Source organism: Pelophylax lessonae (assembly GCF_965119305.1).
Source record: "Pelophylax lessonae genome assembly, chromosome: 10".
NCBI lineage: Eukaryota > Metazoa > Chordata > Amphibia > Anura > Ranidae > Pelophylax > Pelophylax lessonae.
In genome coordinates, this window is record NC_138777.1 from 144284908 (window position 1) to 144302501 (window position 17594).

Here is a 17594-nt window from a genome sequence, read left to right on the forward strand (position 1 = left end):
GAACAAAATGTATTGGATATTTCAAACTTTAACAAATAAACTAAAAAATTGGGCGTGCAAAATTATTCAGCCCCTTTACTTTCAGTGCAGCAAACTCTCTCCAGAAGTTCAGTGGGGATCTCTGAATGATCCAAAGTTGACCTAAATTACTAATGATGATAAATAGAATCCACCTGTGTGTAATCAAGTCTCCGTATAAATGCACCTGCACTGTGATAGTCTCAGAGGTCCGTTTAAAGCGCAGAGAGCATCATGAAGAACAAGGAACACACCAGGCAGGTCTGAGATACTGTTGTGGAGAAGTTTAAAGCCGTATTTGGATACAAAAAGATTTCCTAAGCTTTAAACATCCCAAGGAGTACTGTGCAAGCGATAATATTGAAATGGAAGGAGTATCAGACCACTGCAAATCTACGAAGACTTGGCCGTCCCTCTAAACTTTCAGCTCATACAAGGAGAAGACTCATCAGAGATGCAGCCAAGAGGCCCGTGATCACTCTGGTTGAACTGCAGAGATCTACAGCTGAGGTGGGAGACTCTGTCCATAGGACAACAATCAGTTGTATACTGCACAAATCTGGCCTTTATGGGAGAGTGGCAAGAAGAAAGACATTTCTTAAAGATATCCATAAAAAGTGTCATTTAAAGTTTGCCACAAGCCACCTGGGAGACACACCAAACATGTGGAAGAAGGTGCTCTGGTCAGATGAAACCAAAATCAAACTTTTTGGCAACAATGCAAAACTTTGTTTGGCGTAAAAGCAGCACAGCTCATCACCCTGAACACACCATCCCCACTGTCAAACATGGTGGTGGCAGCATCATGGTTTGGGCCTGTTTTTCTTCAGCAGTAACAGGGAAGATGGTTAAAATTGATGGGAAGATGGATGGAGCAAAATACAGGACCATTCTGGAAGAAAACCTGATGGAGTCTGCAAAAGACCTGAGACTGGGACGGAGATTTGTCTTCCAACAAGACAATGATCCAAAACATAAAGCAAAATCTACAATGGAATGGTTCACAAATAAACATATCAAGTCAAAGTCCAGACCTGAATCCAATCAAGAATCTGTGGAAAGAACTGAAAACTGCTGTTCACAAACGCTCTCCATCCAACCTCACTGAGCTTTGCAAGAAGAATGGGCAAAAATTTCAGTCTCTCAATGTGCAAAACTGATAAGAGACATACCCCAAGCGACTTACAGCTATAATCGCAGCAAAAGGTGGCGCTACAAAGTATTAACTTAAGGGGGCTGAATAATTTTGCACGCCCAATTTTTCAGTTTTTTATTAAAGTTTGAAATATCCAATAAATTTCGTTCCACTTCATGATTGTGTCCCACTTGTTGATTCTTCACAAAAAATTAGTTTTATATCTTTGTTAGAAGCCTAAAATGGGGCAAAAGTTCAAGGGGGCCAAATACTTTCGCAATGTACTGTACCCTTCTTAGTTTTGTGGAAGTTGATAGTGAATGTTGATTTTTATTCCTGTTTGGTCTGAGGTTTTTCCCGCACAAACCCCCCAATTGATGTTATGGAACTACTGTCGCTGCTGACTATAATACTGCCTTCTGTCCTTTGCTCCGTCCTGACTGACTCTATCTCTGAGCCCTCCCCCTGTCTCCTAGTTTAAAAGCCCCTCCAACTTGGTGGCCATCTTTCTCCCCAAAAGAGCTGTACCATCCCCATCAAGGTGCACCCCATCCTTACTAAAGAGCCAGTAGCCGACTGATAAGTCAGCCCAGTTCTCCAGGAACCCGAACCCTTCCTTCCTATACCAGTTCCTCAGCCACTTGTTAAGTTTCCTAATCTCCTTCTGCCTCTCTGGTGTGGCTCGAGGTACCGGCAGTATTTCAGAGAAAACCACCTTGGAGGTCCTATTCCTCAATCTATTCCCTAAGTCCCTCTTACTTGGTCATTAGTGCCCACATGCACCATGACCGCTGGGTCATCCCCAGCCCCCCCCCCCCTCATTAATCTGTCTACCCGATCCGCGATGTGCCGAACTCGAGCGCCCGGTAAACAACATACTGTCCGGCTACCGTGATTGTTTCGACAGATTGCCCTCACTGTCCTCTTGATAATTGAGTCCCCCACTACCACAACCTGTCTAAACTTTCCTGAAACTCGGCCCCCCTTCTTCCTGGAGCCGCCACTCCCCTGGCAGCTGGGAGAGGGCGCCTGATCCAGAACTGCCACCCCTGAGCTGATATCCCCTGCAACATGCAACTTGGCCAATTTATTAGGGTGTACCAACTCGGGACTGGCCTCCCTGGCACTCTTCCATCTACCCTTCCTAACGGTCACCCAGCTGCGTACCACTGATGCCTGCGTCTCCTCTACACCTCCCTCCTCTATGCCGGCCCCTGCCAGCGCCTGATGGGTAATGTCCAAGCTCCTTTCCAGGTTGTTGATGCTACGCAGTGTTGCCACTATGTTTTCTAGATCCAGGATCTGGGCTCCCAGAGAAACAAGTCGCACACATCTTGCACAGCAGTATTCGCCTTCGATTGGTTCCTCAAGGAACGCATACATACAGCAAGAAGTGCATTGAGTGGCATCCCCAATCCTGTCGGACATTATTACCCTCTACTCTATGGGGATAATTAGTAACGACCTGCTATTCCTTACCTCCTCTATCTCCCCTGGTACTCGCCAGTCGCTATTATACTCACCAGTCGCTAAGATATTCACCAGTCCTCCCAGGTACTCAGTCGCAGAGCAGGGCCAGTCTCAGTCAGTCGCAGTGCAAGGTCAGTCGCAGAGCACGGTCAGTCGCAGGTCAGTCTAAGGTATTTTTCCTGGTTGATAATGTACTACTCTCAGTACTAAGGTACTTGCAGGTTTTAAGGTACTGTCAGATCTACTGCTTGTCTGCCCTGGTCTGTCTTCGTCTAATGGAAGATCCTGCAGCCTCCCCGCCAGTCTCTCTACACACTGTCTGTGTGATCCCCCTCACTCAGCCAAACAGCTGATTCAGCACACTCACGTTTCTGCTGTCTCCTGTCCTGTCAGTCAGTCCCTGCACACCTCCAGTACTGTCCCCGCCGCCTGGTGTCTGTCACGTTGCGTCAGCAGTCCCCCTTCAGTCACTGGCTTCTGTCCGAGTCTGTCTCAGCTGTTACCCCGACGTCTGCTCCCCTTCACAGCATGGCAATCACTGCTCCTCTCCTCTGCCTCTGCCTATGCCTCTCCTCTCCACGTGGTGCTCTCCTCTGCCTCTAGTGGCCACCAGCAGATCAGCTAAACACGCAGTGATTTCACCTAGGTCCTCCCGACGCGTTGCTTCACAAAACACGTGACTTTCTCAAGGGTAACGCTTGTAATTGATTTGATGGTCCTTATTTGTTTTATGTTATATTATGTTTTATGCTTTAGCGCTGATTTGATCCCTTTTTTTTTACAACTATTGTATGGGGTAACCGTTGCCTTGCATTTATATTATCTTTATTATATGTGCTTTTTTCTACCTTGCAAATACTGGTTAGCGCATTGGTTTATCTTTCCTTTTTCATACAAGCACATGGGGGCCATACAAATTACTCTATTAGTATTTAGTGCCAAATTAGTACCATTTTAGTTGATAGAAGGGGGGCCAATGAGCTACCAGTGAAGCATAGCTAAGAGCTTACTCTTGAGAAAGTCACATATGGTCAGTGATGCAACATGTTGGGAGGAGCCGGGTGACATCGCCTCCGGTCACAGCCATAGACCGGAGGAATCGGATTCACCGCTATTGTGGTTACTTATTTGTTTTAGCTGAACTGGGGAGTCCCAAGAAGATTTTATCAGTGTATTGGAGTGATGTGGCACAACTAACCAACCGGTCTATTTATATGAGTGGGGTGATTGACTGACTAGTGATTCCAACTAGTCCCCGTGAGGAGTAGACCCAGATCCAAGCCTGCTTTTGAAAAAAACGCTCATTTGAGTGTATGTGGAGGTGAGCGGCCTTTGCACTCATTATTGGATGGCGGTTTTGGGATTCGTCCACACTGGTGACACATCTTGCTGGCAATTGAAGATTCACTCCACGCATTTGAAGCACTTTATTGATTACATTTTTATTATGCACTTTGTACATTGACACTTTTCTTTGATGAACGTTTATTCCCCATTAGTGCAATATATTCTATTTTATATTTATATTTAAAAAAAAAACAAAAAAGGAAAAATGTGTAGCGCTAAAAAATAAGTAAATGTCCGACAACATAAAAAGTCCAATTAAACCAGCAATAAAGTGCATAAATAATGATGAGAAAAATCCAATCATAAAAGATGGTGGCAAATGATGTGACCAAATTGTGCAGCAAATCCCTCCACCAATAACGGTATAAATTAGATTGCGCTCACCAAATGGATAGGACCCCAAATACCTTATGGCAAAGAGGTCAAACTGGCTTGAAGGAAATCTTGTAGTGTCTCCACAGGATTCACCGTCCGCGATGAGCAACATGCCAATCACCGATGACAAGAATCGAACGGAGACTTCACTTCCCCAAGAGATGGTAAATCAAAAAGACAAAAGGAGGAGCACATAGCATAATATTGCTAAAAATGAATGTGAAACCTCATAGTGCAGCTAATCCCTACACCAGTGAAGGTATAAAAAAAGATTGCGCTCACCAAATGAATAGGACTCCAAATGCCATATAGCATAGGAATCAAACAAACTTGAAAGAAGTGATGGAGTGTCCCCACAAGATTCACCGACCACGTTGGACAGTGTGTAGATCCCCGGTAGATGAAAACAGTCACGGAATCCACTTCCACAATGGGGGGTGTATCAAAAAGAAAAATGGGGGACATGTAGCGTAATATTGCTAAAACAATTTATTTCTAAAAACGGCTGATACACTTACAAACATCCATGACAGAAAAGCGTGTAGAGTATAAAACAGCTGTGCTGACTGAGTCCTCTTAACATGTTTCGGCATACGTGCCTTTTTCATTCTTTTGAAAAAGGCGCGTATGCACGGTCATGCAATGCTGTACCCAAACAAAATACGTGCTTGTCATCGGTGATTGGCACGTTGCTCATCGCGGACGGTGAATCCTGTGGAGACACTACAAGATTTCCTTCAAGCCCGTTTGACCTCTTTGCCATAAGGTATTTGGGGTCCTATCCATTTGGTGAGCGCAATCTAATTTATACCGTTATTGGTGGAGGGATTTGCTGCACAATTTGGTCACATCATTTGCCACCATCTTTTATGATTGGATTTTTCTCATCATCATTTATGCACTTTATTGCTGGTTTAATTGGACTTTTTATGTTGTCGGACATTTACTTATTTTTTAGCGCTACACATTTTTCCTTTTTTGTATTCTTCATCACTTTTTGGTCTAGTGATTGGTGTTAGCTGCTCATTTTCATATTTTAGATAGCGCAATATAATTTTTTGGATTACACTTATATTTATATTTGTTGGTTGTCCAATAGTGTTTGTTTTTTTCGTAAGCACACTTATTCATCAAGCTTTCTCCTGCACATTGGATGTTTAGTAATTTTGTGATATTTACACATTTTTCTGCACATGGTCACTTTAAATACGTGATTCATTGTTGTTCATTTTGTACCTATTTATTATTGGTATACGATCATTGAACACAAGAATAGTTTTTTCACTTGTGAGTTTTTACCTGCTGAGAAACACAAGAATATTTTTTTTTTCACTTTATCACTAGGGTGTTTTTACTCACTGAGAAAGCAGCGCAATTTTTTTATTTTCTTCTTTTTCTACCATTTTAAGTTGCTGCAATGAAATTTCAACAAAATAGAGTAGCCTGCTGCATCATTTTTTTCACTTTGATTTTTGGGGTGTCTTTGAATTTAGCCCTCTGTTGGTTGATCATTTTCATTTCCATCAAACTATGTGGCATCCTTTCGTTCCCAACACATTACCCAGTCTATATCAGTATAAATATCCAGCATGAGATTCTTCCCCATTGAGACCTTATGTGTTTTCAAAATGATCCTTTCATTTAATTTGAGCTGTCTGTGTATGTATATGTACAGTATGTATGTGTGTGTGTGTGTGTATATATATATATATATATATATATATATATATATATATACTGTATATACATACAGGATCATCTCATAAAATTTGAATATTATCAAAAAGTTGCGGTAATTTCAGGGATTCAATTCAAAAAGTGAAATTCATATATTTTACTTAGATTCGTTACACAGTGATATTTCAAGCATTTCTTTCTTTATTTTGATGATTATGGCTTACAGCTAGTGAAAACCCAATATTCAGTATCTCAGAAAATTAGAATATTACGTAACACCAATAAAAAAATAAAAAAAAAAAAGGATTTTTATTATAGAAATGTTGGCTTGCTGAAAAGTCCAAAATGTCCATGTACAGCAGGGGTGGGGAACCTTTTTTCTGCCAAGGGCCATTTGGGTATTTATAAAACCATTCGGGGGCCGTACAAAATTATCACCTTAAAAATTAGCCTGTTATATTTGGTCAAACATTTAATTATCTCACCCCTAATGTGATGGCAGCAACTGCTTCTCTTTGGTGAGGTGTGTGATGTTAGCTGGTATTGATGATGTTGCTACTCGCAACAGGTTTTCCAGGTTTGTATCGGTCAGTCTGGAGCGCAGACGACTTTTTTGTGTTGGTAAGTTTTGAAAAGAACTGCTGGCAGGTACTGCTGGTGGGTATAGCTGGCTGGTATTGCTGGTGGGTACTGCTGGCTCAGGCTGGTACTGCTGGCTTGTACTGTGCTGTGAGTACTGCTGGATGGTACTGCTGGCTCAGGCTGATACTGCTGTGGGTACTGCTGACTCAGGCTGGTACTGTGCTGTAGGTACTGCTGGCTGGTACTGCTGTGGGTACTGCTGGCTGGTACTGCTGGCTCAGGCTGGTACTGCTGGCTGGTATTGCTGTGGGTACTGCTGGCTGGTACTGTAGGTACTGCTGGCTGGTACTGTGCTGTAGGTACTGCTGGCTGGTACTGTTCTATGTACTGCTGACTCTGGCTGGTACTGCTGGCTCTGGCTGGTACTGCTGGCTCTGGCTAGTACTGCTGGTTCTGCTGTGGGTACTGCTGGTTCTGGCTGGTACTGATGTGTGTACTGCTGTGTGTACTGCTGGTACTGTTGTGAGTACTGCTGGCTCTGGCTGGTACTGCTGGTTCTGGCTGGTACTGCTCTGTGTGCTGCTGGCAGGAAATGCTGGCTAGGAGAAGTGTAGCAGAGCCATGCTGGAGGAAGAGGTGATGTTTTCTGTATTGGTCACAGGCGGAGTGCATTTGATATCTCTCCGCCTGTGACTCACTCAGACTGTCATAACGGAGCAGGAACTATACAGGAAGCATCGGCTCCATTCTGACAGATCAGCTGAGAGACACAGACTCAGCTGCATGGGGGGCCGGACCAGATGACTTCGGGGGCCGCATACGGCCCCCGAACCATAGGTTCCCCACCCCTGATGTACAGTATAGTAAGCACTTAACCACTTTAAGACTCGAAGGATTTGCCCCTTCCTGACCAGGCCAATTTTTTCAACTTGGCACTGCGTGACTTTAACTGAAAATTGCACGGTCATGCAATGCTGTACCCAAACAAAATTTACGTCCTTTTTTTTACCCACAAACAGAGCTTTCTTTTGGTGGTATTTGATCACCTCTGCGCTTTTTATTTTTTGCGATATTAATAAAAAAAGAGCGAAAATTTTGAGGGGAAAAAATTGACACGTTTTGTGCTATCTTGGCATATCATGGCCTTCAAAACTGTGATGGGTAGTGAGCAGTGAAATCGACATTTTACGCCCTTAGAAAGCCTGAAGGCGGTGATTGTTTTTTGGGGTCCTGTACGCGGCTAGACTGCCAAAAATTCTCACACAATGGGTATCCCCATATTTGGGAGAAGCAGCAGAATGTATTTTGGGGTGTCATTTCAAATATACTGATGGCATGTGTTGCAACTTAGTGGCAACTTTGTGTAAAAAATAAATAAAATAAAAAAATAATTTTCCCAAAACTTGTGGCAAATTTTAAATTATTCCATTGACTCACAATGCCTCTCAGCAAATAGCTTGGAGTGTCTACTTTGCAAAATGGGGTCATTTTGGGGGGGGGGGGGGTTTGTTAACCTGAAATGTCAGAGCCTCCGAAAGCAATTTACGCCATTAGAAAACCTGAAGGTGCTGATTGGATTAAGGGTTCCGTACACAGCTAGGCTCCCAAGAAGTCTCACACATGTGGTATCCCTGTACTCAGGAGAAGCAGCAGAATGTATTTTGGGGTGTCGTTTCACATATACCTATGGCATGCGTGAGCAATATATCATTTAGTGAAAAATTTGTTTTAAAAAAAAATTGTCATCTTTCCAAAACATGGGGCAAAATATAAAATACCAAAAGGACTCAATATGCCTCTCAGCAAATAGCTTTGGGTGTCTACTTTACAAAAACGGGTCATTTGGGGGGTGTTTGAACTGTCTTGGCATTTTATGCTCAATCTTAGCCACACATCACCCACTCTTCTAACCACTTGAAAACCAAGCCTTTTCTGTGATTTTTTGGTTTACCTGAAAAAACATTTTTTTTTTACTAGAAAATTACTTTGAACCCCCAAACATTAAATATTTTTTTAAAGCAGAAGCCCTACAGAACTGGTGGATGTTGCAATTTTTTTTTTTTTTTTTTTTTGACACGGTATTTGCGCACAGATTTTCCAAACACCATTTTTGCATAAAAAAATATATTTTTTTAATTTAATGCACAAATACACTATATATTTACTAATTGTTTGGTAAAATTTAAAAGATTATCTTATGCTGAGTATATAAACAAACATGCGATGCTTATAAAATTGCGCACACCCGTGCAGCGGCAACAAACTACGTACATTTTTAAAAGTCTTTACAGGCTACCACTTAAGACTTACGGAGGAGGTCTACTGCAAGAATTATTGTCCTCAACCTGGCGTTCACGTCGATACCTCACATGCATGCTGCAATTGCGGTTTACATACGACACTAGACCGACGCTTGTGTGCGCCTTTGCGTTTAAGCACGGGGGGGACGGGGGGGGGGCCTGAATTTTTTATTTTTTTTATTTTGCTTTTTTATGTTATTTTGATACCTTCCCTTTAATTTTTATTGTTATCACAGTGAATTTAAATATCCTCTATGATAGCAATCTGTAGTGAAAGGTACTCTTTTTTTTTTTTTTTTTTTTTTTTTAGACTCTAGATATCTCCTGACCTTAAAGCATCTGACCACACTAAAATTGGTGTGATAAGATGCTTTCCCAATTTCCCAATGGGGCTGTTTATTTCTGGCAAAACCGAAGTCATGAAACGCTCGTAGCTTCTAAAATTTTAGGCCATAGAGATGATTGGAGCCATTCTCTTCTCCAATTAGCTCTATGGTGAGATAACTGAACCACCGTCTGCAATCTCGGGTTACCCGATGGTACAGGAGAGCCCGAGAAAAACCGTGGGGTGGGGGAGTCCCCTCCCACTGCTTGTAAAAGCAGTCTAGCGGCTAATTTTCTGCTAGGATCGCTTTTACATGTAAGCCGATTGCTGGCTCTAAAAAAACGATACCAAGATGATGCCTAAATCTGCAGGCATCATCCTGGTATAACCACCCAAAGTCCAGCAACGTATCAGTACATTGCTGGTCCTTGTTCGGCATATATTGTAGGTTTTTTTTTTTTTTTTTTTTTTCATACAGCCTGTGGGCTGAACGAAAAAAAGAGAACCTAACAGATTCCTTCATCCACATCGATAGATGTGGATGAAAAAAATCTCTGCCAGAAAATGTTTAGTATAGCCATCATTAGACCGCCCAAAACATCCACCCACTTTCTAATGATGGGCATGCATGATGAAAGCCATGTATGCCTCCTTTTTTATTTATTTTTTTTTCGACTTTAACATTACAGCTTAGGGTCTCTCAAAATTATGATAGCCATCGAACATCTTTCAAGACCTTGTGTAAGTGTGCCCTAGACTGTGCCGTGCTGTACCCAATGCTAATACTCCACTAGTGTGTGGTAGCGTTCGAAACAGTCCCCGATGCAGAGACCAGGTTGGTCAGGACAGGAGGGACATTCAGTACGGGTGTCATGCCTAAATCCGCGCTTCCTACAGACACGAGATCTTCTTTGGGGGCGTGTTTGGGTAGGGGTACTCGGGAGGACATGCGGAGAATGCCTCTCATGCAGCCGGCTCACTGCATCTGGTAAGGGAAGTTGGGCCGGAGCACCTCCTGGATACAGGTAGGCTCCGATGATCACTTCCTGGAATTGTAGGAGGGATCCACTTGGTCCTGACGCTTTGTATAGCACAATAGTGTTCAGCAAAGCCAATTGAAATCGATAGACACTTTTTTGTACCAGCATCTGGCCCTATGGGCAATTAAGTACGGCGCCATCATCTGGTCGTTCAGGTCCACCCCTCCCATATTAAGGTTGTATTTGTGGACACAGAGGGGCTTCTCCAAAACACCAGTTGCCGTAGGAATTTGGACAGTCGTGTCTGCGTGAAGGGAGGACAGAACGAAAACATTCTGTGTATCACTCCACTTCACTGCAAGCAATTTGTCTGTTTTCAAGCAGGCTCTCTCCCCCCGATTAAGTCAGAAATCTACAAGCCGTTGGGGGAAGGCCTGGCGATTAAGTCGCACGGTACCACATGTGCCAATTTGAAATTCAAGCAGGTGACTAAAAGGTGGCACGCTTGAATAAATGTTGTCCATGTACAAATGGTACCCCTTTCTAAATAAGGGTGACACCAAGTCCCACACAATCTTGCCGCTGCTCCCTATATAGTCTGGGCAGTTGGGGGGGCTCCACAGAGCTATCTTTACCCTCATAAACATGAAAACTAACTGTATAGCCTGTGGCCCTGTCGCAGAGCTTATACAGCTTGACCCCATATCTGGCACGCTTGCTGGGGATAAACTGCTTGATAGCAAGGCAGCCAGAAAACCTAATCAGGGACTCCTCAATGCAGACAACTTGTTGGGGTGTATACAAGGCTGCAAAACGTTGATTGAAGTGGTTTACGAGGGGCTGAATTTTGTGGAGACAGTCATATCCAGGATCTCCCCGAGGACGACAGTGTTTATTGTCACTGAAGTGCATAAACCGCAGAATTTGCTCGTATCTCGCCCTGGCCATGGAAGCAGAGAACACGCGCATATGGTGAATTGGGTTGGTGGACCAATATAACCGCACCTCGCTCCTTTTAGTTATGCCCATGTTGAGGGATAGGCACAGAAAAGTCTTAATCTCGGAAACCATTATAGGTTTCCAGAAAAATGGTCTGGCAAGGGACAAATTTGGGTTTGCGGCGATATATTGATCAACATATAAATTGCTTTGGTCCACAATAAATTGTAAAAATCTTCAGTGAAAAACAGCTCGTAAAAATCCAGGGAAGTAAAATTAGCTGTTTCCACCTGAATTCCGGGTTGGCCAGTGAATGGGGATAAGTACGGGCGCTGCAGAATCTGTGGGCTGCCAATCGGAATTTGCCAGCGCATCAGGGAGGACACTATGGGCTCTACAGCCTGTCTTCGAACTGTCGGTGGCTGTGGGCCACTACTTGTGCTAGCCACCGCACCAGCTTGAACTGCACTTATGGGATTCGCCACGTCACCAAATGATGCTGCAGTCCTGGTTTCACTATGGATATGGAATTTCCATATCCAATGATTTAATGTAGGATAGGGGCATCTTCAGGTGATATATATAATGACCCAGACTGCTGCTGTCTGGTGAGTCATGTGTTTTTGGAAATCCTGGTTTCATTATGACGAGGGTGTACTAGGCCGCTGGTGCTTGCCAGTTCACCAGAAGTTTAAGCGGCACTAGTACCAACAGTCAGCTCCATACGAGCACCCTGCGATCGCTGCACCTCAGCAACTCCAGAACGGGGTCGGGTACGCCTGACCTTAGCAGGGACCACTCCGTCGTCGGAGCTATCTGTCAGGGAGCCACTGCTCTCTACAGGTTCGTATACTCGCCCTGATTCTCCCAGTGAGACGTCTCCATCACTCTCATCGGACATGGTCAGTATCCTGTAGGCCTCTTCTCTAGTGTACCTCCATTTGGACATTTTGGCTGCTAAATTATAGGTACCTAGTGCACCTGGTTGTCGAGGACTATTTGAAACGCTACAATAAAAACAGCTAGTGCTAGCAGAGATGAGGCCTGACTAATGCTGCGGTTTTGTGTGATGTGTTTTTGGAGGTGAAAGTATTGATTACTGCACTTGCCTGGGTGGGGTGGGCTGGGCTTGACGGAGGGGCTACATGCAGGTGCTGGCAGGTGTCGTGACTGATCCTGCTAACGCTGCGTTTTGGGAACCCTAAACTATTGGGGACGCTAGTATAGTTCTGAGCAGATCAAAGAGATTGATCCGTTCAGATACTATACTAGTAATGGAGGTGTTTGGTGTGTGTATGTGTGTGTCACTTGAAATCAAAGGGTTAAATTATATTTCTAACTATGCGGCGGGGATCTGCGCTGTCCTAGGTTGACGCTAATTGTCAGACAGGGCAATGAAGGGGTTAACTGGGGGTGATCAGGGGGGTTAAATCTTTATTGGGGGGGGGAGCGATGGCGGGTACCCTAAACCTAACGGTCGCTAGGGCACACTATTACAGAAATCAGCAAAACCGCTATATACTATATATAGTGTGCACTGGGGGAGGGTGATCAGGGGATTTAATGTGCCTATATAGCTGTGTGTAAGTGTGCTGTTTGGTGTACTCACGTTTGATGCCCTCTTCTCTCAAGCTGGAACCGAAAAGTGCTCCAGGAGGGAAGAGAGCAGCATTTCCTGTGCCTGTGTTTACAAAAAACTGGCACAGGTCAGTCTGGCATTGGTCAGAACCGATCACCAGGACCAGGCCAAAAATCATTGCCCAGGACCTGATGACTGTTCGGTTCTGTACCAAATCTGCCCATCCCGGGGACGGAGAGCGCGCAGGAGCGCGCCCCTGAGCCTCGCTAGCGAGCGATGTACAGCTACGGCGATTTGCCTGCAAGTGGCTGCCTGCCGTCGTATAACTGCGGTCGGCAACAGGTTAAAACTTGGTCGGGGCTCCTTTTGCATGAATTACTGCATCAATGCAACGTGGAATGGAGGCGATCAACCTGTAGCACTGCTGAGGTGTTATGGAAGCCCAGGTTGCTTTGAATACGGTCTTGAGCTTGTCTGCATTGTTGGGTCTGGTGTCTCTCCTCTTCCTCTTAACAATACCCCCCAGATTCTCTTATGGGGGTTTAGGTCAGACGATTTTGCTGGCCGATCAATAAACCAGATAATGGTATTTTTTGCAGTGTGGCCAGGTGCCAACTCCTGCTGGAAAATGAGATTAGAATCTCCATAAAGCTGGTCAGGAGAGAGAAGCATGAAGTGCTCTAGAATTTCCTGGTAGAGGCCTGTGCTGACTTTGGACTTGATAAAACACAGTGGACCAACACCAGCAAATGACATGGCTCCCCAAATCAGCACTGACTGAGGAAACTTCACACTGCACCTCATGCAACTTGGATTCTGTGTCTCTCCACTCTTCCTCTAGACTCTGGGATCTTGATTTCCAAATGAAATGCAACATTTTCCACAGTCAGTGCTGTTTTGAGGAGCCATGTCATCTGCTGGTGTTGGTCCACTGTGTTTTACATTCCAACACAGAGCTGCGGCTCAGCCTCGCCTCCTTTCTCTCCCCGTTTGCTCACTGACTTTAAAGAGGTTGTAAACTCGTTTTTTTTTTTTTTTCCACCCTGCAAGAGAAAGACATAATGAGCTAGTATGCATACTAGCTCATTATGCAATACTTACCTTAGAACGAGCCCCTGCCGTGCCGCTCACTCACCTCTATGATGGGCGATATGTCCAGTCGCCCGTCTTCCGGGATCGCGGCATCCGGCCATCTGATTGGCCGGAGCCGCGGTGACGTCACTCCCGCGCACGCGCGCGAGAGCCGACAGTCACGGCGGGGGACTCTGAAGGAACGGCACGAGCGGCCGTTCCTTCAGAGCGCATGCGCCAGTGACGTCACTGGCTGCATGTAAGGTAAATATCTCCTAAACGGTGCATGTTTAGGAGATATTTACAGTACCTATAGGTAAGCCTTATCATAGGCTTACCTATAGGTACAAGTTGTAGAGGAGGGTTTACTTCCTCTTTAATAGCAGTGGGTGCTATTGACTCCCGCTGCTGTCAATCAAAGAGGGGACAGAAGCGATGACAAGGGACGGTGCTGTCTCAGCTAATCAGGAGGGAGAGTCCTGGGCAGCCAAGGCTCTCGTGCAACATCGCTGGGTTGAGAGATGGGTTTCCGGTGAGTATGGAGGGGGGGGCTGCTGTACACAATGTTTTTTATCTCAATGCATAAAAAAAAAAAGGTTTTCCTTTAGAACCAATTTAACATTGCCGCTGTGCTTGATGGAAATGGGGCTTCTGTTTGTGAAGACCAATCCATTTATCAGATAGCACTAAAAGTAGCAGTCTCTACCATAGTAGTGCACAGAATACATTGCAGTGCCAATAGTAGTTTTAATTTAGTTTGCCATTATATATCTTTTTTTTTTCTTTTAGTTGGAGGAGAAAGAAATGAGGAGGTGGGAGGAAGAGGAGAGGAAAAGAAGACCTCCAACTCCACCTCCAGCAGAACCAAAGCAAGATGAGACCACACAGAGCCACCAGATTCTGGAAGACCATTTATTTCCTGCAAGCTTGCTGCAAGAAAGGTGAGCTTAATGGATCCAAGGTACCTTGTGTACGTAAAGGATTACTGCTGACACAAGCATTTACTGGCCTTTTTCTATTGCTGTTAGTAAGTTTCCTACATTGAACATGTCAGGATAGAAATATGGCAGCTGCTTTTCATCCTCCTCCACTACTACTTTTTGTCTGCGGCAGATCCACCAGAAGTTGTGCTGATTGACTGTTGAGGTCTAGCTTTTTTCTTTATCTATGCATTGACTCCACATTGAAACCCTGTATCAATGAAAAGGTTGACATGTCAAATACAACAGACAGTCACAAATCTTAAAGCCACCCTTCCCACTAAGTGTGACCAGAATAGTGAAAATGCTTACCTTCATCCCCACTCATAAGTTCTTCAGTGTGTGCTCTGCCCTACCTAGTGTCACACAATTTTTGCATTCAAAATACCCCAGCCTAGCCTGTTGCCAAGTGCGCATGTGTGAAGTAGTCCAAGTTATTCCTATGCATGATCCATGCTTGGTTGAATGGCTGCAGGCTGCCATGGGTATGGATTAGAGATGCAGCAAAACATATCTACCATCCTGCTTTACAGTTGCTGGTTTTAATGGCTTAGCAATTAAAAGCCAGTTACTGAGGGATAGAGGTCTGTCTGGATCAGTGATGCCTACTATGGTGAAGGCGAGGAAGATATACCATTGTACGCGGAAAGCGTACATTTCTTGGTGTGAGTCGATTGGCACTCATCCTCGATCCTTTTCTGTGGCTCAGATCTTAACCTTTCTTCAACAGGGCGTTGATCAGAAGTTGGCCTTAAGTACCATCAAGGGCCAGGTGTCTGCCCTGGCAGTCTTCTTTCAGCGACCCCTAGCCACACACTCTTTAGTTCGTACCTTCATCAAGGGTGTTCGACATGTGGCTCCACCTGTACGGTCTCTTTTGCCTCCATGGGATTTAAATTTAGTACTTTCGGTTCTCCAGAAACCTCCGTATGAGAATATTCGGGAGTTTCCCTTGCCTACGTTAACCCAGAAGGTGACATTCTTGGTGGCTGTTACCTTGGAATTGGCTGCATTATCCTGTCACAGTCCCTATTTGGTAGTCCATAGGGATAAAGTGGTTCTTCGTCCCTGTCCATCATTCCTGCCCAAAGTTGTTTCGGACTTCTATTTGAATGAGGACATTGTGTTGCCTTCCTTGTGTCCCAAGCCGGCTCATCCCAAGGAATTTGCTTTGCATACCTTGGATGGGGTTCGTGGGCTTCAGGTATATCTGGCAGCTACTGAGTCTTTTCAGAGGTCAGACTCGCTTTTTGTGGATAGACCAAGAAAACCTACCCCCTTGGGGGTTAGTGACTGGGCCAGGGATTCCTTTGGGCTCCCTGCAGTGGTTAAAGGCTGGGCGGGTGGATGTCATTATCATCCGCAGGTCTGCACCTCACGTGGCTGGATCGGGCCGAAAACTTAGTCAGCGGCTTTGCGGCCTACTCACAGCTGTCTGGGTACCTGACCAAGCTGTCCGAGGGCCTGACCAAGCTGACCGAGGCCTGACCAAGCTGAGCAGACAGTACTGCCGACGTAGAGCTTCACGCAGCCGGTTCGGGCCAAAAATTGAGGCTTCGGCTTTGCTGCCTACTCGCGGCTGACAGAGTTGGCCGTCCGAGCGACTGACCGGGCTGTCCGAGCTGTTGGCAGGCTGTTAGAGCTGGCCGGGGTGATAGAGCAGCAGACGGGCGTTGGCTTTCCACCGCCCTGTCCCCCCTCAGGGGGGTGGACATATGGACTGCTTGGCGCCCCCCTTAATCTGGGGGGGGCATCGTGGGGGCTTCATTTTTTTTTTTTTTGGAAAAGTGAAGCAGCCATTATTGTGTGGTGGTACTCTGCCTGCATGTCTACGTCACGATGGGCCCTCCCCTTCCCCTTTCTAGGGGGCTATGTCCCTTTCTGTCCTTTTTTGATGGGCTACCCTTTGGTCTAATAGGTGGTCCTTTTGTGAATTTTTAGCTGGTGTCTCCTTGTGGGACTGTGGTCAGTGAACTCCCCTGCTCATGTTCTCAGTTTGAGCTTAGCATATAGCGACTCTACTGGGTCTGCGTCCACACACTTCGGGTGCTCTATGGTGAGGATGATTCCTCATTTTACTGCAGCTGGCTTCTGTAAATGCATAGGGGTGCCATTAATTCCTAATAGTTCTCCGACGCAGCTGGCAAACACGCATGTGTTCCCAGCTGGCAAAATGAAGGGTACCGCAGTACCGTGTGGTTTGGTGCAGCGGGATTTTAGAAATTGTGAAGGCACTGATTGTATAGTGCAGGAAACTTTAAACTTGGGAAATGCAGCTGCTGCTGTGTCAGAGGCGCCGGTCCCCTTGGGGCCTGCAGATCCCCTTAAAGCGGCAAGGTATTCCCTTTTACCGCCTACTGTGACAAAATTGTTGCGAGTCAGTGGAGTTGTTCTAAATGCAATATGGCGGTGTCTGAGCGTTTCGGTAGACCTTATCCCTTAAAGAGTCTCTGTTTAGTATGTGGGCAGTCCAACCTGAGGTGGTCTCTCGAGTTTCCAGGCTGGGTAATTCAGTCCTATTTCCGGTAGAGGAGACTCCAGTTTAAAAGATCCTTTTGATGGGAGAGCTGAGACGTTGGTCCGTCACATATTTTCTGAGGCCGCTTCGGTCCTCACCTGTGCCATGGTGTCCCTGACTTTCTCGAGTGGGCAAAGCTTTTGCACCAGGATCTAGAGAGGGGGGGGGGGACAGATTCCTTCTGCTTTTGCAGAGCTGGTGGCCTAGTTGGTCCAGGGGTTGCAGTTAGTGTGTGATACCTCTCTGGATGCGGCTCCCTTAATCTCTGTGACAGCAATGATCCTTCGGCGCACGATAT

The 17594-nt window shown here is 45.3% G+C and overlaps 1 protein-coding gene across 3 annotated transcripts in view; it reads left to right on the forward strand.

Moving 5' to 3' along the window:
• SPTBN2 (spectrin beta, non-erythrocytic 2) overlaps positions 1-17594 on the forward strand; it is a 1240451-nt gene that overhangs the window by 1073104 nt on the left and 149753 nt on the right. For all 3 annotated transcript variants that reach the window (XM_082270338.1, XM_082270340.1, XM_082270339.1), the window contains one exon: positions 14588-14739. In XM_082270338.1, coding sequence (XP_082126464.1) covers positions 14588-14739 — 152 coding nt within the window. The remainder of the gene's footprint in view (positions 1-14587; positions 14740-17594) is intronic.